This window comes from Equus quagga, chromosome 14 (assembly GCF_021613505.1).
Source record: "Equus quagga isolate Etosha38 chromosome 14, UCLA_HA_Equagga_1.0, whole genome shotgun sequence".
NCBI classification, from domain to species: domain Eukaryota; kingdom Metazoa; phylum Chordata; class Mammalia; order Perissodactyla; family Equidae; genus Equus; species Equus quagga.
The window spans coordinates 62,663,725-62,685,895 of NC_060280.1; the positions used below are offsets into that span (position 1 = coordinate 62,663,725).

General features: G+C 38.6%; 2 protein-coding genes across 2 annotated transcripts; one reads left to right on the forward strand and one right to left on the reverse strand.

Annotated features, from left to right (window-relative positions):
• Positions 1 to 8,825: 8,825 nt before the first annotated feature.
• C14H11orf71 (chromosome 14 C11orf71 homolog) lies at positions 8,826 to 10,771 on the reverse strand. Its single transcript, XM_046638125.1, has one exon. It carries the CDS (start codon positions 10,761 to 10,763, stop codon positions 10,368 to 10,370), a length of 396 nt encoding a protein of 131 aa, XP_046494081.1. The 5' UTR covers positions 10,764 to 10,771; the 3' UTR covers positions 8,826 to 10,367.
• Positions 10,772 to 11,046: 275 nt separating this feature from the next.
• Positions 11,047 to 21,286, forward strand: RBM7 (RNA binding motif protein 7). Its single transcript, XM_046638124.1, has 5 exons — positions 11,047 to 11,183; positions 12,097 to 12,259; positions 12,915 to 13,002; positions 18,631 to 18,721; positions 19,813 to 21,286. The coding sequence occupies exons 1-5, from the start codon at positions 11,088 to 11,090 to the stop codon at positions 20,173 to 20,175; spliced, it is 801 nt and encodes a 266-aa protein (XP_046494080.1). The 5' UTR covers positions 11,047 to 11,087; the 3' UTR covers positions 20,176 to 21,286.
• The last annotated feature ends 885 nt before the right edge of the window (positions 21,287 to 22,171 follow it).

The following is a 22,171-nucleotide window of genomic DNA, read 5'->3' on the forward strand; positions in this document are numbered from 1 at the left end:
CAACATTAGTGCCATGTTCGGGTGTTTTGAAGGAGGGGTGATGAGTTTGGTTTGGGCATGTTTAGCTTAAGTTGCCATGTAAGTGGTGATATTGAGTAAACAGTTATTCATAAATGTCTGAAGCTCAGAAGAGAGCTGGACTAGAGATTTACATTTGGGAGTCCTTGGCATATGGATGCTATTTGAAAGCAAGAAAGAGTGTGAAGAAACAGAAGAGAAGAGAGCAAAAAAGGCTTCTGGGAAGAAGTGATAGCTGAGCTAAATGTTGATACATGACTAGGGGCTAGCCTAGAAAACGGGCTGGAGATGTGAGCTGGAGTGGGGGAAGGGAGAATTGCAGGGCCTTCAGGAAGTCAGGGCGTAAGTAAGCTACTTGTGGAAGGTGGTATCCACTTGATTTGAGGTTATGTGCACTTCTAAGTATCTCCTGAGTGAATGATAAAGTTCTCAGCCCATATACGCACCTCCTCCAAAGGCTATCCTTGGTATAGTGGTAAAAGATAAACAAAACCGAAGCACAAATATAAACAAAATATTTGCCGTTGATAAAAGACATGTGCAACAAAATAGTCTGTTTTGCAGGTGAAAAAATTAGAATTAGCAACAAGAAAGGAATTGGTAATACATTCTGCACCTCCTTAAGCCCTCTTTCACAAGCCAAGCGGTTTGAGAAATAGGTTGTCTACCCAGCTAACCGTTTCATTTCTCTGAATGCGTCCTGGTTGCTACATTGAGTCTATATTACAAATAAAGCTTTGATATTTATATATGAAATGATATATAAAAAGTGGCATAGAAAACACCTGGAAAGATTTCAGATATGAGTTAGATTATAAGGATCAAATAAGAAGTACAGAGGTCGTAATCAGGACAGACATGCATGGATATTTACAGGTGCTCTTTACCATTAGATTAGCCCAAATGACAAGGGTCTAATGTACACAATCCCTGTGTTCAATAGAAAAGAGGACTATGTTTTATTTTTGGCCATAGACATGTAAGAAAGGATTAACTCAGCTACCTGACTTTTGAAATTTAATGGATGTGTTTACAGAAGAATATTAGAGGTGACTGGTCTTGGTTCAAAAATGCTAAATTTCCAGAACCTGGACTGTGTTTTCAAAAATTCAAGATGCATTTAGCAAAGCAAGGAAAAATAAATTCAGGCTGCTAGCTTGGCAGCTGGTCTGGATACAGTATTTTGCTCGGTTTACTCTGTCAGGAAGCCAGTTCCGTTTGATTAGATTCTGAAATTAGAATGCATGCACTCTGGAAGATACCAAGCAGCTTCATGCTTTTACCCGTATGGAAAATGTGATTAAGGAAATGAACTCAACGGCTGTAGCTTCAGAAGAGATCAATGCAACAGCTGTATTCAACTAGGCTCAATGGGCCAGACCTTTACTTTATTAAAATGGATGGCTTTAGCATAGAAACTGTGTCCACATCACAGAACTAGCATATTGCCCTGAACTCAGGCCGAGAAAGGAGCCAAGTGGAACTGCCATCAAATATTATGGCAGCAGTGCAAATGCAGATCTACTCTCACACCACAAAGCTAAAATTAAGCCAAAGGGAGAGATAATTAAAGAATTTATATCCACAGTCTTCCCACATCAACATAATGGATTATTTAAAAAATTGCTAGCATGTACTAATTTGGCAAGTTTTGTAGAATTCCCCCACAACAATCTTGAAATTCTCTGTGGGGTGGCAACGTCTTTCGCTTTGCCTGAAATAAAGTAGGCTATGAATAATAATTTATATGTGAAATACTGTCAGAAGCCAGATATAACTAGACAACCCAGGTAAAAAATGCCTCATTGTGTTCATTTACCCAGTTAACAGACAGGAAGGATTTTATTGGAGAATAGTTAAATTGGCATCTGAGATTGCCAAGTCTTCACTTTGGCCATATAGGCTTGTTAATAAGTTGAAGAACTGAAATGGAATTGAGGTATTATCATTGTACTTGTGAAGCACAGAAGATGTGAAGGGAATGTGATCTAAGAGATGCTGAACCAGGGGACTGTCTGGATAAGACTTCCCAGAACAGCAGTACATTGATATGGACATCATGTTCCAGGATCTAAGCTTCAGGCTTCATATGTTAGGAACTCTCTGTAAGGGCCTCTAAATGCAATCAGATTCTCTGGGACTGTTTCATGCTAACTACACTCACAAGGAGCTGGTACATTAAGCAGAATGCCAATAACCATGGGACTGGGAAGACTCAGGTGACCTCGTGAGTACACTCTCCCCTAAGACATGCTAGACAGATGTTTGCTTGGACAGCTGGGAACCAGAGCAAGAAAAGCTGATGGCTCTCACTTGTGGGTTTTATCTGCCTCTGCCTCGTATCCACCTCTACAGATTAGCTGTTGGAGTTCTCATATTGGGGCATACTCTTCCTTCAGCAGGAGAAAACCTGGCAAATTCTTGCCTATTAGACTGCTTTTTAAGAAATACCATATAGGCTCTGCGTTCTGTTAATGCAATCTTTGTTTGATAGGGTTTAAGACAAATGATTCAGCAAAGCTAATACATTTGTTCTTTAGTCTAGACTCTAGCTTGTATTTGGCTGTCAACCCCACATATCATCCATGATCCTTTTGAAATGATCTATTTGGAGAACAATAGAAGAATTGATTGATTTATGTTAAGTAGTTAAAAATATCAACATAACCTAATTGAAGTTAATATGATTAAAGAATAAACAGAAACAATAATGGCCTTACTAAAATATTTTACAGATGATTTAAATATTTTAAAAACATTTTCTGATAAAAATCAACTATTTTGTAAGTTTGGAAAAATATAATCAGCATGTATCACACAAAATACCATCATCCAAAAGTAACACTTTGGCAAAATTACCTCTAGTCTTCTCTATACATATTTTGTTCATATAGATTGAAACATATAATATATACAATTTTATATCCAGTTTTCATCATATATAACATAAATGTCATTTTAACACAGATAAATTCCCATTTTACTAAAACTTCATATTTGAATAGCTAAATGGAATGCCATCTTAAATCAGGGGTTGCAAGTGTGGATGGATTCAGGACCCAGGGAGGTAAGTAAAATACATGAAATGGATGGGTATAAGACATAGGGGGTGGTGGCAACTGAAAATGTATATCCCAAGAAAAGGCACTGAAATTTAGTTTTATTTTTAAATATGTGCTGGCAAAATCAAGTGGAGAAAAGAAGCAAGCCACAGAATAAAATGTGCAGTACAATACTGTTTATATTGTTTTAAAAAGGTAAAACAATTTCATATCACACTTAGAGATACACTAGGATACACCTGTAATGAAAGGAGTTTTAAAAAATAAAGCAGGGGGGCTGGCCCCGTGGCGGAGTGGTTAAGTTCGCGCGCTCCGCCTCGAAAGCCCAGTGTTTTGCTGGTCCGGATCCCGGGTGTGGACATGGCACCGCTCGTCAGATCAAGCTGAGGCGGCGACACACATGCCACAACTAGAAGGATTCACAACTAAAATATACAACTATGAACTGGGGGGATTTGGGGAGAAAAAGCAGAAAAAAAAGATTGGCAACAGTTGTTAGCTCAGGTGCCAATCTTTAAAAAATAAAATTAAATTAAAAAATAAAGCAGGGAATACAAAACACCAAATTCAGGGCAGTGATTACATCAGGAGAGAGGAAGTAATGTGAGCACAAAGTTATCAAAGTGAGGTAAACAGAAGAAATTTTAAGAGTGGGGCAATATTTTAAGTTGGGTAGTAAGTACACAGGAATTGCTTCATTTTACTTATCTGTTTTGTACATATTAAATATGGTATAATGCTTTTTTTTTAAGGGAGAAAAACCTATTAGCCAAAGAAAACTCCTCTCTGGATTAGACCACTGCCTGCCAGCTATGCTATGATATGTAGTACAGCACAGCCACCAAGTGTACTGGCTCCGAGGCCAGGCTGCCTGATCAAATCTGAATCCCCACTCCACCACTAAATGGTTTTATTCTTTTGTTCTGTTACTAAAATTCTCTGCAAACTAAGGTGTGAAGATCAAATCTAACCCTTTGCCAATTTTTGTACAGCCCTCCAACTAAGAACAGTACGTACATTTTTAAGTGGTTGAAATAACTGCTCTCGAACTGGGAATGGCTCTGGAAATTAGTTTTTGCTGCAGGCTTGATAATGTTCCTCATTGAATTAAAACCTACCGCTATAAGGCAAAACGTCACTTACACACCAGCTCACACTGTGGTAAAGTCATTTCAACAACTAATATTGTTTAATCACAAGTAATCTCAAGCCGCTTTATATACTTTCCTGTGCTATTAACAAATGAAGAAGCAAGATCTCCATACCTGCACAAATTTGCAGTGGATATATTTTCTGAGTTCGAACTACAGTTCCAATAGTGTCTTTTGGACCTGGAGGTAAGTGCAAAGAAAATTTCCATATTTCAAAATGTGTTTAAATGTGCAATTGAGGAGCTTCCACCTAAACTTCAATTAATCTGCAATGTAATGACATGCTAAAAGGCAAATATCAAGAGAAGAATTTAACAGAATTGTATAAATGCCTTCCAAGCCATGAATATGCTCAATTAAAACCATATGCTCATGGACTGATATCGGTATTTGGCAGTATCTGTGAAAAGAAAATTTCAAAGACATTTTCAAAGATAAAATCTCATTAAAAGTCAGCATTAACAGATGAGCATTTGCTGATTTTGATGATAGGGAGCACTAACTTTGAACACCAGTTAAGCGAAGTGTTATCCCCCCAAAAGAGAATTCCATATGCTCATTAATAGTGTAGGCACTACAAAAAAATTGCATCAATTATTATGTTTTGAAATTCATCAATACAAGTTTCATGGAAATTTGTTTTCTCTGTTATATGAGTACCTACATAACAGCTTTGATTGTGCCTCTTGGACTACACAGCCTAAAATATTTACGACCTGGCTCTTTACAGTAGAAGTTTGCCAACTCCTGTAATAGAATGATTGCAAGGATTAAATAAAATAATCCTTATGAAAGTGGTTAGCAGCAACTTGGCATATAGTAAGCACCAATTTGTTTTTCTTTACCTATCATCTATATTAGACATACAGATTGTTTCCATATTTTTCTAAGTAGGAAAAATTTTAAATGTGTTAAATATTTACGTGCATAAATATTTGTCCACATCTTAAATTAGGATCTATCTTTAGGTTATGTTCCTCGAGGCAGACTGATTTCAAATTGAAGTAAACCAGTAAACAAATGTATTTTGTCTGACCATATTACTCTTATCTGCCCAGGCAACCAGATAATTTTAGACCAAAGAGACTACAATTCCTGTCCTTGCCATCCTGGAATATTCCATTTTTGGATTTTGATTCCAAGGAGAGCGAGCCTCGGTGAAGTTCATTCATTCATTTGACGGGCATTCATTGAGTATCTAATCTTTGGGCACTTATTAGGTACAAATAAACATAAAGATAAATTTAGACATGTTGTCTGCCCTCAGGGAGCTTCAATATAGTTGGGGAGATAAGATGCGGGGCATACCTCTATCTCTGGAGCCTCACCCCAAAGGTTTTAAGCCTCATTCCAAAGACATGAACAGAGGATGAGGGAGGAGGCTCCAAGGAAAAGAAAAACCAAAGTGCTATTACAGATGAAGGATAAATAATTGCTAGGTAGATGGGACATCAGATATTCACCACACTTTCCCAGCTGTGAGTCAAGACAGTCCACTTTTTGCTTAACCTGGTTAAAATGGGTGTGTCCTTTGCAGCACAAAAGAACCTTGACCAATCTGGATAGGATGAAAATTCAACTGGCAGAAAATGAGCAGGACAAGCAATTTAGTTAAAAGGACTAGGATTAGGAATAGATGCAGAGACAGGAAAGAGCAGCAACCACCTAGCGTGATTATGAAGAAGAAAGGCTGGCAATACAGGTTGGTCAGACTATGAAAAGTCTTAAAAGTCTGCTTATGGAGTATGCAATCTTTTAGCGTCACATTGCTTCAGTTACTCGCAGGTCTTTGGGAAGCTGATGGCAATTATTTTTCTCCTCTGATTTAGAAGAAGTGTATTTGGAAGTAGGGCTGCTTTCAGATATTCCAGTGAAATAGGCAAATAAACCATTACTTTTTTTTTAACACTATGTAATTAGCATCCTTAGGAAATAATTACATCTACCTGTTTTCATCAGAGGCTGTTCCTAATGCCTTTCATTAGTAAAAATGCCAGTCTTGATCCTCAGCGGCTAGGGAATCTGCAGGTGAATGCTTGCCTGCCTCCTCCCACCCACTTGCCAAAGACACTGACAGGCACCAGTCATGATGTGGAATAAAGGGGGGGTTGAACCTTGTCAAACCAGGAGGGAGGAAACCCAACAATTTGCCTACTGACATTCTGGAAACTTACCAAATTCCATTACACTATATAAAAATCCGTTTCTGATACCTGAAGTGGGGAACAATTGGAACTTTTTAAGTCGGTAGCATTTCTAATTGTTGCTGTAGAACTGAGGCTCCTCAGGAAGGTAAGTGATACGCAAAAATTTTAAATTTATGGTCAAATAGATTTGTGAAACACTGGTTAAAATGAAGTTAAGCATGTTCTTTTTCTAAAGGAATCATCAGAACTTTTAACATGTTATTACACTTTATGACTCCCTAAGAGGATGATAAAACATACACCACTTGTCAAATTTATTGACCTCTTGTCTTTTTTTAAAGGAGTACCTTGTATTTCTAGCGGAGGTCCCTTGGAATATACTATGGGAAACACTGGATTGTAACTATGTGATCAGAGATATGCTGTAGGCTCATTAGTCTGGGGGCTATATACCTTTAGGATGAAGTAGAGGCAAAGAAAATAGGCTAAATTTCCAGGAAATACAGTCCAGGTGATGAAACTGATTGTAGAAACAACAAATACACTGTGAAGATAAAATGGGCAGGACTTCACAATTGAATGGATATAAGCAATAAGGACAGGAAATAAGTGGTACGAAGTCAGGTATTCAAACAAACATCTGGTTGGTTAGCAAAATGAGAGTACTTTCCACAGAAATTGGGAAGACAAAAGCTGCACTTGAGCGAGATCTGAATAGATTCACTGAAAGAATGAAAGACACACAATTAATTTTGCTCGCAAGACAGTTGAACCTCTGACCATCGGAAGTTCACTTACTCTTCCCTTTCCTCCCTCCTTTTCTTTCCTTTCTTCCTTTGGATGCCCTTAGAGTTAAGCTGATCACCAAATCTGGCTACTGAGGGAAACAATCTTGTTGGACTCCTTTTTTCTATACCCCAAATGGCCATTCTTTTTAAGAGTTTTAGTGCTGACGAGTAGAGGAAGTAAATATTCTAATAAGACTCCATTTCAACACAGGCTAGTCAGTTGCTTAGTATGTTATAACAAATAAGGGGCAATAAAAACAAAGAGGAAGTTAGAATGCTTTTTAAAAACTTACAGAAGTGTTAATTTTTTTGGACTATTTTTTGTATTATTCTTAGAAAGTTCATCTATTTTTAAGAATGATAATATGCTATACTTAACCACTGATACTGAATAAAAATTAATTTTGTACACTAACATATAGATTTTTAACAACATGAACAGCTCTTGGGGAAACTCAGTTGTCCCTGCTTCAGGAAATTTCATTGAAAGAGGTTTATGTTGGTTCTTGCTTCCACGATACAGTTTTGTGACTCTAGGAACACGCTGTAACTTGGACACTACTGCAGACGTTAAGAACAAGAATTTAGACATCCATTGACTGAGATTTAAAATGATGGAGCATTTATGTGAACAAGGTTCTCCTCTTGTCAAACAAAAAATAATCATTTTCTTTCTTCACACCATTTTCTTTTTTTCTGGCACATACACTATTATTCAATCAAAGCCCTACTCCTGATGACCCCATGCCAGAACACACAGAAATGAAGTCACTCCTACTGGATCCTCCCTTCCTCTCATGCGCTTTCAAACCAGACTTTTGTTCTTTCGTTCACAAATCTCAGCCTCCTTTCCCTGAAGCTAAGGAGTATGCTTCAAGCGTGTATTTAATGCTGTTACCATATGCTAGGGTTATACTGTCTGGGACAGCCCCTCTTTATGCCTCAGCATAACTGACACCCCCTCTTCTGCTCTCAAGTGTCCTGGTTTGCACAGTAAATACGGTCATCCTAAGTATCACACTTCCTCTTTCTCATCTCCCAATTCTCCATTTCCAATTTTAACAAAGTTTACTTTTTAAAGTATAGAATTACAGGTTAACTGGGAAAGAACTGGACATCATCTAATCCCATTTCACACTTAATAGGATTAAGCCTCTGCTTGAACTTTGAGCAGTTAATTCATTACCTTGTGAGGTGGTATTTTCCACCATTAGGCATCTCTAAGTTTTACGAACATCCTTCTTACCTTCGGCCTTAATTTTATTTAGATTCTTCTTAGAATATAGGTTTTGGATTCCTTTCTCAACCACGGGTATTGTAATGCCCAGCCTAAGGCATCCATCATATATTATGAATTAACTTCTTTTTAGATATCTAGAATAGTATTAGTTAGATACTATCTTTGGGAGAATTTAGAAAATAGTCAACTGAAATAATTTTTTGTGTTGCATGGTTCGAATGAGAAACCTGGGTTGAAAGGCTACAAGCTCTGTCATTTACTAGCTGTATGACCTTGGAAAGTTTACTTCATCTCTTTGTGCCCTGGTTTCTCAGCAATAAAATCAAAGCATAATACCTCTCTTATGGGCTGCTGTGAGAATTAAGTGACATACATAAAGCTCCATAAAAGCAGAAAAGTTATTTTGTTCATCGCTTTATTCTAAGTGCCAAACACAGGTAGCAGCAGGCAGAGAATAAGTTCTCAATAAACATCTGAATAAACAATGAATAAAAGCCCTTAGCACACAACCTTGCACATAGCACTCAATAAAAAGCAGCTATTGTTACTCTTTCAAACATTTTTCCTATAACCTGGTTTCCAGATCTCTTACTATATTAATCTCTCTTATGGAAGTTCTCTGGCTTAGCAACATTTTTCTTAAGACGTAGTTTTAACAACTCAGTTGTGTGGGGTATGGTAATTCTGCTTCGTCCAAACATAATTACAGACAAGAGTTCCCTGGGAAAAAGTTAGTCTACTGGCTTACATAAAGAAGTGGCACTTACAAAACCCACTAACTTTCTCCAAAACCACCCTTTAAACCTTGGGGAATGTATGGTTAAGAGAACAAAAATATTAGCAAAAAAGGAGCAATCAGCCAGGTCAAAGAACCAGTGCAGTACTCCGGAAGGCCGCTGCGATCAGGGCATGTTCTTATCACTGCTCCTAATCAACAGTCCAGTGTGATCACCTATCGACTTATTGGCCTCTCTATTTAGAATACACTCCTTATCTCCTTGACGGCAGGACTATGGAAAGTTCATCCACAGTGCTTACCACTAGAAAGATCTTCAAATATTGTTGAATGAGTAAAGACAAACAAGGAAGTTCAAGGAAGATGCTAGAGAGAACAGATGAACCGCTTCCTGATAGGAGACTGTGAGTAACGTTTCCAATTTTTGTGTATTTGGGGACAAGAGATTCAGATTCAGGAAGCCAGGACTGAATGAGAATAATAAAATGACAAATTTAAGTGTAAAAAACCACTTGGAGCCTTTGGCAAAGAAAGAAATATAAAATTGGTTTAATAATTTGAAAGAGTAGCAAGGTTTAGGTTTTGCTTTTGCTGTTTTTAGTATGGTTGAGAGTGAAGTTTGTAGATATTCCTGAAGAAAAAGCGAAGAAGGGAGATGGAAGATGGAAGAGGGTTAAGTGTTGAGGACAAGATGGCAGGGTAAGTGTTGGGCCATAGGTGGAAGGACAAGCCAGGGTAGTAAAAAGCAGCCTTTCCTTTTCGCCAACAGAAGTAAAGGTAAAGGCAATCATCTGAGGTAGAAAGGGAGGCAGTCAAGGAAGCCTGAAATACAAATCCCAAAGTAGAGAATCTGCCAGCGAGGGAAGGGAAGACTTGTGGAAAGCAGACATGTGGATCCACTGTTGGAATGGAGTGCACAAAGGGTGAACAAAAGCTTAGCTGTCCTCTGGGAAGGGTGGTCCCTCCAGCTCAGCTTTGTGACTACTTAAGAAAAAAAAAAATCTCTTCTATCTCCTTCCCGAACTAACCATTCTGGCCGCTTAAAACCATCTGAATTGTGCAATAGTAAAAATTCCCTTTATGCTGGGCTATCTTAACTGGACTCCGTATTTTTATATTAAAACGAAATTCATCCCCCTAAAAATAAGACTGCAGTTGCACCAAGAAAGCATTTGAGAGAAGCCTTGTTCACAAGCTAATCAGGGGGCGGAGGGGGCTCCCGGTTTTACGCCAACAGCCGGGCTGCGAGAACACCCCCGAAGGCAACCAGACGCTGCTGCAGCACACTCCTTAAGAGATCGAGTTTAACCCCAGGGGTCGGGTATGGGGAGAACCGAGCTTGACGGCTTCGGTTCCGCCCATCCGGTTCCCTCCCCTTTATAAGGCGGGCCGGGCTCCGACCGCCAGCAGCCGCCCGACTGCGCTCGGGACGAACGCTCGGCCTCCCAGCCTGCCGAGGAATAGGGATCGGAGGAGTCGCCTCCGGCCTGGCAACGAGGAAGCTGTCTCCGGAGACCATCGCCAACGCTGAGGCCGACGGGCTGAGGTCGCCGTGGGAGGAGCGGTAGGCCACCCTGTTCGCTTGATCGCCGGCGGACAAGGACACGTAGTTCAGAGCCATCTTCAAATACTGCCCGCAGCGTCCCTCGGCCCAGGTAGGCCCTTCGCGGCTCCACAGATCAGTCACGCCTGCACCGCACACGCTGACCAAAAGCCCCGGAAGCCATAACTAGTGCGGGGGCGGAGCAAGACGACCCTTTTAAGAAGTGCTCTCCTCGCGAGAATGCGCAGTCTGTCAGCCTAAGTCGACGCCGGCCGAGAGCGAGCGTGATTGACGTATACGTCAGTGACGTCCGGGAGCGCGAGGACGTGGGGTTCCCGAGAGTGCGCAGTAGGTGCGCCGGCGACGACCCTTCGGCCTTTTTAGGGAGGGGGCGACGCTGCGATGGGGGCGGCGGCGGCGGAAGCGGATCGCACTCTCTTTGTGGGCAACCTTGAAACTAAAGTGACAGAGGAGCTCCTTTTCGAGCTCTTCCACCAGGTAAGCGGCTGAGGTCAGACTTTCCCTTTCGTTTTCCGGCTCGCTCAGGGCCCGGCCCGGCGGCCGTCCTCGCTGTCTGCGCGCCGGCTTGGCTGTCGGTCCGGGCGTCCGACAGGTGGGCCGGTTGGGGCTGGAGTTCGCGCTTAGGAAGTGAGGCGCTCGCTGGGTGTCACCTTCTTAGAGGAACCCTAGTGAGTTCCTGCCAAAGTGACAGCTAAAGGTGGTGGAGGGATCCTAAGTGAAGCATCCCGAGGAGAAGATTCAGTGCTCCTACTTGGTTGAGCGGAGCTTTTTCCTGCTCCTCCTCGTCTCATCTTCCTCTTAGGACACTTTGTCTTTAGTTCATCTGACTGGTAAATTACGTTTCAATTTGTCAGTGTTTGTTGTCCGTAGATAGGTTTCCTCTAAAATTGCAGCATTAAAATATTTTAAAAAGACTAGGAAGTACTCCGTGGAAAAGCAGCATTGTAGTGTTTCTGTACTAAATGTGTTAAAAACTTAAAGTATCTTCTTGTCTCCAGTTCCATCCTGCAACAACTGGTAATTTTTGATTAATCGATACAAAAATGAATTTTTAGTCCGAGAAAACCACTGTCTCTTGCTTTTGATAAACGTTAATTTCCATGGAGTGGGAAAATGACGGATGTTGGTCGCCTCGTTAAAAAGTCATGAAGTGCTGTGAAATGTAAATGCAGTGATTGTGTTTCCAGTTCCTTATGGGCTCCCTTACCCCCAAATTAATTAATCTACTTTTCATTCAAATTGTTGGCTCTTTAACCTCAGTGGGAATCCGTGGGTATCTGTTTTGTAGAGTTCCCGATTACATTTCTGTTGTTTTAAAACTTTGTTTGTAAAATTTGAGTGTTTTCCTGAAATTGCCTTATTTAAATTCTCAACACTTTTTTGTCTATAGGCTGGGCCAGTAATAAAAGTGAAAATTCCAAAAGATAGGGATGGTAAACCAAAGCAATTTGCATTTGTGAATTTCAAACATGAAGTATCTGTTCCTTATGCAATGAATCTGCTTAATGGAATCAAACTTTTTGGAAGGCCCATCAAAATTCAGTTTAGATCAGGTAACTATTCAATGATGTTGTTTGGGGAAGAGGGGTCGTTTGCTGCTTTGTTTTTTGTTCTTAATTTTATTATTAGGTTTTAAGAACCTCTTTTTGGATGAAAATACTTCAAGCTTTGTGAATAGTAAACTTTATATATTCCTGAAAATAGGTAACGTTGACAGCATGGATTTTGAAAGTTGTAATTCTAAAACTGAGTTTAAAATTTCAGTTTGGTTTGGTGAAAAGAACATAAACTTTATTGTTAGAAAGATGTGGGTTTGGGTCCACGCTCTGAAAGGAGCAAGGATTATTTGCTGAAAATACTTTTCCTGGTTGCTTTGTAATTTACTTTTACAAATTTTGGTTCTTGATAATGTGAGGATGAAACTTTCTGTGTACCTAGTCTTACGATTTAGTGTGGCGACCAGAATATTATGGCCAGATAGGATGTTTATACATTGGATAGTACCTTATTTGGAACCCTTTGTTTTGGATATATCGGGTATTAAACACTTAGAATTTTCACTCTGATGCAACTGTCAAGTAGTCTTACTGAAATTTGGGTTTCCTCTCTTAGCCTCTATGTACCATTTTGGAGTGATTTGGGGTGGGGGGAAGAGAAAATTTCAAAGTAAATTTTCTATCAAGAATTTCTCAAATTGTTTCATTTTAGGAAGTAGCCATGCCTCGCAGGATGTCAGTTTGTCATATCCCCAGCATCATGTTGGAAATTCAAGCCCTACCTCCGCATCTCCTAGCAGGTAATATTTCTTACCTATTGTTAAAATCATTTATTAGGAATTTCTTTAGGTAGTGATCTCAAAACACTTAATGAATGATTGGTTTCCTTCTTTATGCTCCTTCCTCTTTATTCTTCTGCTATAGTATTTGCTTTGTGGGATTATGGATACAGGCGCACCCCGGAGATAGTGTGGGTTTGGTTCCACACCACTGCAGTAAAGTGAATATCGCAATAAAGCAAGTCACAATTGTTTGGCTTCCCAGTGCATATGAAAGTTATGTTTATGCTATAGTGTAGTCTATTAAGTGTGCAACAGCATTGTGTCTAAAAAAATATACATACTTAAAAATACTTTATTGCTAAAAAATGCTAACCATCATCTGAGCCTTCAGCAAGTTGTAATCTTTTTGCTTGTAGAGGAGGATCTTGATGGTGATGGTTGCTGACTGATATGGATGGTGGTTTCTGAAGGTTGGGGTGGCTGTGGCATTTTCTTAAAATAAGACAACAGTGAAGTTTGCCACATCAGTTGATTCTTCCTTTCATGAACAATGTCTCTGCAGCATGCAATGCTATTTGATAGCATTTTCCCCACAGGAGAACTTCTTTCAAAATTGGAGTCAGTCCTCTCCAACCCTGCCACTGCTTTATCGACTAAGCTTGTGTAATATTCTGAATCCTTTGTTGTCGTTTCAATAGTCTTCAACAGAAGTAGATTTGATCTCTAGAAACCACTTTCCTTGCTCATCCATAAGACACAACTCCTTATCTGTTAAAGTGTTATCATGAGATTGCAGCAATTCAGTCACATCTTTAGGCTCCACTTGTAATTTAGGTCTCTTGCTATTTCTACCACATCTACGGTTACTTCCTCCACCAAAGTCTTGAGCCCCTCAAAGTCATCCATGAGAGTTAGAATCAGCTTCTTCCAAACTTCTCTTAATGTTCATATTTTGACTTCTCCCCATGAATCATGAATTTTCTTAATGGCAGCTAGAATAGTGAATCCTTTCCAGAAGGTTTTCATTTTGCTTTGCCCAGATCTATCAGAGGAATCACTGTCTAGGCAGCTGTAGCCTTACGAAATGTATTTCTTAAATAAGAGGGCTTGAAAGTCAAAATTAGTCCTTGATCCAAAGGCTGCAGAATGGATGTTGTGTTAGTAGGCATGACAACAACGTTCATCTCGTTGTACATCTCCATCAGAGCTCTTGGGTGACCACGTGCATTGTCGATGAGCAATAGTATTTTGAAAGGAATTTTTTTTTCTGAGCAGAAGGTCTCAAGAGTGGGCTTAAAATATTCAGTAAACTGTGCTGTAAACATGATGTGCTGTCATCTAGGCTTTGTTGTTCCATTTACAGAGCACAGGCAGAGTAGATTTAGCATAATTCTTAAGGGCCCTAGGGTTTTCAGAATTGTAAATGAGCATTGGCTTCAACTTAAAGTCATCATCTGCATTAGCCCCTAACAAGAGAGTCAGCCTGTCATTTGAAGCTTTGAAGCCAAGCATTGACTTCTCTCTAGCTATGAAAGTCTTAGATGGCGTCTTTTTCCAGTATAAGGCCGTTTTGTCTTCATTGAAAATCTGTTGTTTAGTGTCGCCACCTTTATTGATTGTCTTAGCTAGATCTTCTGGATAACTTGCTGCAGCTTCTACATGAGCATTTACTGCTTCACCTTGCACTTTTATGTTATAGAGACAGCTTCTTTCCATAAACCTCATGAACCAACCTCTGCTAGCTTCGAACTTTTCTTCTACAGCTTCTTCACCCCCAGCCTTCACAAAATTGAAGAGAGTTAGGGCCTTGCTCTGGATTAGGCTTTGGCTTAAGGGAATGCTGTGGCTTGATTGATCTTCCATCCAGACCCCTAAAACTTGCTCCGCTTCAGCAAACAAGGCTGTTTCACTTTCTTTCTTTCTTTTTTTTTTTTTAAATTGGCGTCTGAGCTAACATCTGTTGTCAATCTTCTTTTTTTTTTTCTTCTTCTTCTTCTCCCCAAAGCCCCCCAGTACATAGTTGTGTACGCTAGTTCTAGGTCCTTCTGGTTGTGCTATGTGGGACACTGCCTCAGCATGGCCTGATGAGTGGTGCCATGTCCATGCCCAGGACCCAAATTGGTGAAACCCTGGGCTGCTGAAGCAGAGTCCATGAACTTAACCACTCGGCCATGGGGCCAGCCCCTCACTTGTCATTCATGTATTCACTGGAGTAGCACTTTTAATTTCCTTCAAGAACCTTTCCTTTGCTTTCACAGCTTGGCTAATTGTTTGGTGCAAGAGGCCTAGCTTTCAGCCTACCTTGGCTTTTGACACGCCTTCCTCAGTAAGCTTAATCATTTCTAGCTTTTGATTTAAAGTGAGAGACATGCAGCTCTTTCTTTCACTTAAACACTTAAAAGCCATTGTAGAGTTATTAATTGGCCTAATTTCTATATTGTGTTTCAAGAAATAGGGAGGCCCAAGGAGAGGGAGAGAGACGGGAACGGCCAGTTAGTGGAACAGTCAGAAGACATGCAACATTTATTGATTAAGTTTGCTGTCTTAAATGGGTGCCGCTTGTGACTGGTGCCCAAAAACAATTACAATAGTGACATTAAAGATCACTGATCACAGATCACCATAATAAATATAATAATAATGAAAATGTTTGAGATATTGTGAGAATTAGCAAAATATGACACGGAAACAAAAAGTGAGCAAATGCTGTTGGAAAAATGGCACCTGTAGACTTGCTTGACACACGATTGCCACAGACCATCAATTTTTTAAGAAATGCAATAGCTGCGAAGCACAATAAAATGAGGTATGCCTATGTGTGTGTAAATGTGTCTGTTCTAAGAGGACTGTAGACGGACACATTGTGATAGTCCCCTTAAAATGGATACATACGTAACTATATTTATGTTCATTTGTAAAGACATATACCCACACCCACATATACCTGTATTTAACTGAAAAAAAATTTCGTGAAACATTTCTTATTGCTTGCAGCACACTCTATTTTCTATTTTATTTTATCTTTTAAAAATTAAAATTAGTTTCATGACCACTAATTGGTTACTACTTGCAGTTTAAAAATACCTACTAGTAAACAGACTACTAGACTAAGGGTTTGTAGAATTGGATTCTAGGTCTGCCTCTACTAATTGTGTGATCATGAGCTAGTCTCGTTTCTCTGCAGAGCTGGTCTACCTTTCCATTTGTAAAGAAGAGAAGTTGAATGTTCTCTAAAATCTCTTCCAGCTACTGTGGGTTAGAAAAGTTGCCATATATTTACTTAAATAATTTTATTTGCTTTGGGGAAGCTGATGTTTTACCAGGGACAGTTTTTTCCTGGTATATCCGTAGAGCTATTTATCACTCATAATGGGCTTCATTCAAGAAAGAGTTAACAAATGCCTGTCACGTGTCAGGTTCGTGTGTGTGTGTAAGTGTGTGTGTGTAAGGTTAGTCCTGAGTTAACTACTGCCAATCCTCTTCTTTTGGCTGAGGAAGGCTGGCCCTGAGCTAACATCCGTGCCCATCTTCCTCTACTTTCTATGTGGTACACCTACCACAGCATGGCTTGCTGAGCGGTGCCATGTCCACACCTGGGATCCAACCGGCGAACCTTGGGCCGCCGAAGTGGAACGTGCGCACTCAACTGCTGCACCACCAGGCCGGCCCCTATCATTTGTCAGGTTCTTAACCAAGTCTTTTGCACTGATGCTCTCATTTATTCCTCAGAGCAGTCTTACAAGGTGGGGGTTATTATTATCTCTACTGTGCATATGAAGAAAATGAGGATTGGAAGTTAACTTGCTTGTGTTTCAACTGCTCGTAAGCAATGGGCTGAGATTCCAACCCAGGCAGTGTGATCAAGCCCGGCCCCTGTGATATGCTGCCTAGTGGAGCTTAAAGTTGATTTGAAGACACATATTATATATATTTTGTGACTGCCTGTTTAATGACTATATTAAGTTCTCTAAAGAAGGAGTACAAAGTGCTTGGAGAAAGTTTTAGCAAGGACAGACAATGTAAATGAGTGAGGACCTGAAAGAGGCCAGTGCACCTAGATCATAATGAATGAAAAATGGAGAGTAGTGGATGATATTGATGAAGTAGAGAGAGGAGGGATGATAGAGGCTCTATCTTATAGGCCATATTATGATTTTGGGATTTTACCCTAAGAACAGTGGGAAGACATTGAAATGTTTTCAGTAGGATAGTAATAGGAACAGGTTTGTATTTTAAAGAAGTGTTTGATTGTAATGACAGAATGGATTGGAGGGGACAAGGGTGAAAATAGACCAATTCGAAAGTTATTGGTAGCAAGGTTTTGGTATTAGTAGCAAGATAGCACGGAAGTATTGGGGTGAGGTTGATGGTTTGGATTAGGGTGGTGCCAAGAGCTGGAGAGAAGTGGTTGGATGTGAACAGATATTGGAAGGCGAAATTGTAAGAAAGCAATAGTATAAAAAAAAGTATCCTCTTAGCATCCTTTTGTGCCAGCTGAAAGTAATCGTGTTTAAATACTTCTCAGTGCAGCTGGAACTTGAAGCATCTCCAACCGCTTTTATAGAACCTTCAAAGGTATCTTAGGTGGAGCGAAAAAAGAGTTTCATCCCTCTTAGAATTTCTTGTGGAAAAAAAGAAAATACAAGTAAATAATTTTAATCGAAGGCAAGAGCGTACATCATTTTTATACTGTTTCTATAAGTAAAATTATACTTTTTACCCCCTTAGCATACAGATATATTGGCCGATGTAAGAAAACCTAAAGTAAAAAGATCTAAAGTATAAGACAAATCAGCTGATGATTTGATTCCAAAGGCATATTCTAAAATAAAATTAATTTAAAACATTTTCTGAGTATTTCTGTAGAGCAACTTACCTCTTTAGGAAGTGAGGAATAAGGTATAAGTCCTTAAAATTAATATTCTCCTTATGTTACAGAACTCTCAATTCCTTGCTCCCCGAAACCTGTTCCTCTTTCCTGTCTCAGTAAATGTCTACCTGTTGGCTCAAGCCAAAAATCTAGGTTTTATCTTTTATTTCTTCTGTTTCCCTCATCTTGTATATCTAATTGATGAAATCCTTTTCATTTTAGTTTTCAGTCTAGGCCTTTGCACTACCCCAGGGATTGACAAATTTTTTCTGTAAAGGACCAGATAGTTAATATTTTAGACTTTGTAGGCCATGCAGTTTCTTCCTCTGCGTTGTAACACTACGTAGATAATACCGAAACAAAAGAACTGGCTATGCTCCATTAAAACTTTGTTTACAAAAACTGGATTTAGCCCACAGGCTATAGTTAGCTCACCCCTGTGCTGGTCCTTCGCTTAGCTGGAATGTTTTGCCTCTAAGTAATCTTGTCATTCAGCTCTCACTTCAATTGTCTCCCTTTTAGAAAGGCCATCCCTGACCAGCCAAGACAAAATAGAACTCTCTTTCTCTCATCTCTATTTGTTCTTTACTCATTCATTATATCCCTTATAAGCATGTGAAATTGTCTTATTCTCTGAATCCTCACCCCAGCTCCACGAGGTCAGATATCTTGTCTTGTTCATTCCTACCTTTGAGAGCTGTGTCTTGCTCATGATTGGTATGCAGTAAATATTTGTTGAATGCATGGTTATATGTTGGTTTTCTTGTTTTTCAAAGGTATGAAAGGACGGTGGATAACATGACTCCATCAGCGCAGCAAATTCAGAGATCTTTCTCTTCTCCGGAAAATTTTCAGAGACAAGCAGTGGTAGGCTGATTTTTCAACTTGAGTTGCTAAAAAAAAAATCTTACTTAGTTAAAATGTTCTGATAATTCATAAATTAACTTCTTGAATTTTAGCTAGATTGGTCACTCATTTTAGTTTCACTGGCCTGAAATATATATATAAAAGATTGAAAATAGATAGAAGTACAGTTCACATCTGTATTTTTCTTTACCATCATTGATGTGTTTTCAAATACTGAAAATTCATTCTTTGATGTTCTCGCAACCTATGCTGAGTGACTTATATACTCTCTTTAATACTTAATATTAATACTTTAATATACGGGAGTCTTCTAGACCAGCTCCCTCTTGAACTTTCCATCTTTCTGTAATAATATCACCATGAGACTAGGCTTAAAATCTTAAGTATCTTTTACTGTATCATTTCTGTCTCTAATCAGTTGCCAAGTCCCTCATTTTTTTCTTTTTCTTACATTCATTTCTTTTTATTTTCTTTGTGTATAATCTTGTCTTACAGTCCCTAGGCTTTTGTATTTCACAGGTCTGCAGAGTAAAAATATGAGTGAAATGAAGTAAAGTTGAGAGCAATATAAAGGCATATCAACTTTTATATACATAGTATTCATTTTCCTCATTTTGCTGTAGGCCATTAAAAAAATCATCATTGGCTAGTATCTATCCTCAATTTCCTTTCCTTGGCATACTTACCCCTTAAAATATTTTCCTTAAAATATTTTCCTTAAAATATTCCGTCCATACTTTTAATACTCAGATCATATGCCACCTCATGAAGCCTTTCCTAATTATACTGAGCTCATGACTTTATATGTTCATCACAGTGACTCACAGTATAGTCATTTTGTGTAACTTCTTCCCTTCTGAGTTGTATTCTTCAGGGCAAGGAGTAGTACTTATGTACAGATATCTTTTAGGTATACATTAGAATGAATGAAGCTATTGTACTTTTAGTTATGTTTAACTTAAGATCCACCTAGGAAGGAGTGATTTTGCTTTTCTGTCATTATCTGTTTGGTTAACCATGACCAAATATCTGTTGGCTTTGATATCGGAAATATTTGTGGTTAACATTTCCTTCTTTTTCCCTTTCCTCAGATGAACAGTGTTATGAGACATGTGTCATATGGCGGGAAATTCGGTTCTCCACATCTGGATCAATCAGGATTTTCCCCATCAGTTCAGTCACATAATCATACTTTTAACCAGTCTTCAAGCTCCCAGTGGCGCCAGGATACGCCATCATCACAGCGTAAAGTCAGACAAAATTCTCATCCCTATGTAGCAGATAGACATTATAGCCGTGAAAAGCGTTACTCTGATCCCTCCTCTGACCACCATTACAGAGGAAGCAGAGATGATTTCTTCTATGAAGATAGGAATCACGATGGCTGGAGCCATGACTATGATAGCAGAAGAGACAGTGGTAGAGATGGAAAATGGCGCTCATCTCGACACTAACAAGTGTTGAAAGGACGTTGTTTTTATAGGGTCATTCTAGGCCCTTTTGGCTAAGTTGGTGTGGGACTGTTTTGTTAAAACTGTACAGAGCGCCTTTACAAGTTGCCACATTTCTTTATAAAGATTTTTAAACCTATAGTTACAGTCTAATAAGAAATGAGAAGAATTGTGGTTCCAGTTTTATTACATTAATAACCTTTCACCTCAGGGTTTTGTGTAGAGGAAAGGGTTTTATGCAAAAGAAAATGCCGCAATTCGTAATCATTTTAGACAGTTGAGGAAGGGATATATTATATGGATTGGTTGTATTATAAAGCAAATATTTTAATTATCTGTGATCTTTTTGTATTGCAAGATGTTTCTTGTTAGCAAATCAGATTTTAGTGTATCAGAAAACATTCAAGGTGATAGTCTGAAATGACTGTCAGTATTTTGTTAATAAATGAGAAAATGTAATTTCAGTGATTCATTTTACTAACATTTTATTTGAGAAAGCTTATTGGTAAAGTTTGGGGATAAATCATATTGTTTAACCTCTTAGAGAATTTAAGTGTAAGTTCTGTGACATGCTTTTTTTGAGTTTTACTCAAATTGAACATGTAAGTAATCAATCTACACATGCTATTTCATTCTAAAATTTTAGAATTGCTCATTAAATCATGTTTGATGTATGATTGAATTCACTCAGGAAGTTAAATATCTCTAAATGTATTTTTTTACATTAAAAATACAGTGTTAGTGTAAATCCCCTTTTCAAGAATAACAAAAACGTAAATACATAGATAAATGGTAAAATGTTTTACTGAAAGTATACTCTTTTGGAAAAAAGGTTCACAAAGCCTTTAGGTGCTGCCTCTGTCACTCAAACTTGACACATTTTATTTTGGAGATTGTACAGGTTGCTCTTTTGTTTGAACATTTGAAAGAATTTAGTCTTAAACATTTTCTGATTTTAAAAACTTTTATCTATCAAGACAGTGTTTCCCTTTTATTGTACAACTTGTTTATAAAAATTGTTTATAAAAATTCATTCCTTGAAAAATCTGGATCCTTTGTAATATTAACCACAGCATTTGTACTATGTTGCTTTTTAATATATTGAAAACATGAAAAGGAAAGATGTGTCTTATTTTTTTGACATCACTAACTTTAGAGACATTGTACACAAAGTTAGCAACGCGCTTTAATCAGTGATCACCTGGTGTTAAGAAGGCCGCTACTTAGTGCATGCTGAAGTGTACCTTTTGTACATATCAAACTTAATATGTACAAAATGTTAATTTTAGAATCAAAGTTTCAGTGATACATGGATTATGGTTCTGAACACTAATCTAATTTAGTGACTCTCCCTGGTCTCTAGGAGTTTGTGTGCATTCAGGTTTTCTCTGTTTCTAAATGCTTGTAGTTTTTCTGTGTCTAGATAAGTGAGCTGTCTAATTACTCAGAATAGAGAGTTAAGATCAAAGTTTCTGTTTGCTTAAGCAGTTAGTTTAGTAGTAGAAGTATTTGTTTCTAATGAGCCTGTTATTTTTAGGTTGAAAATTTATCCGGTAATATTTGCAGATATTAACAAAGATTAATACTGCTTTATTGCAAGTTATCTATGGGTCAGAGCCGTTCCTATTGATTCACAGGTGATCCTGGTTCAGAATAATTTTTTAAATGGCTTTTGGGGCACCAAACACAAAAACACAAGGTGTTCTGCAAAATAAGGGTTCTGTAATCAGATGTTTCCTAAACATTACATACCAACGCTGTGTGACTTGCTCTTAGAGAGTGACAGAGAGCACCATAAAGCTGTTGACAAGTACTACAGTGAAGAAGTCTGTTTATACTTAACCTAGTATTTTCAAAATTTAATTGACCTTTAGTTTACCCTTTTATACATAACACATAGTGAGACCCCAAAGAATCTTTGACTCTACACTTTTTCATCCAATCAACCATCAGATTTTTTTGTACTGCTTTCTGATTATGTTGTGTAGGCCCATGTTCC

Bases quoted from the DNA above. Each gene is read 5' to 3' on its own strand.
- C14H11orf71 (XM_046638125.1), bottom strand. From the start codon at position 10,763: ATGGCTCTGAACTACGTGTCCTTGTCCGCCGGCGATCAAGCGAACAGG.
- RBM7 (XM_046638124.1), top strand. From the start codon at position 11,088: ATGGGGGCGGCGGCGGCGGAAGCGGATCGCACTCTCTTTGTGGGCAAC. The intron at 13,003-18,630 runs GTAATATTTCTT...TGTTTTTCAAAG, and splicing joins ACCTCCGCATCTCCTAGCAG to GTATGAAAGGACGGTGGATA. The intron at 18,722-19,812 runs GTAGGCTGATTT...CCCTTTCCTCAG, and splicing joins ATTTTCAGAGACAAGCAGTG to ATGAACAGTGTTATGAGACA.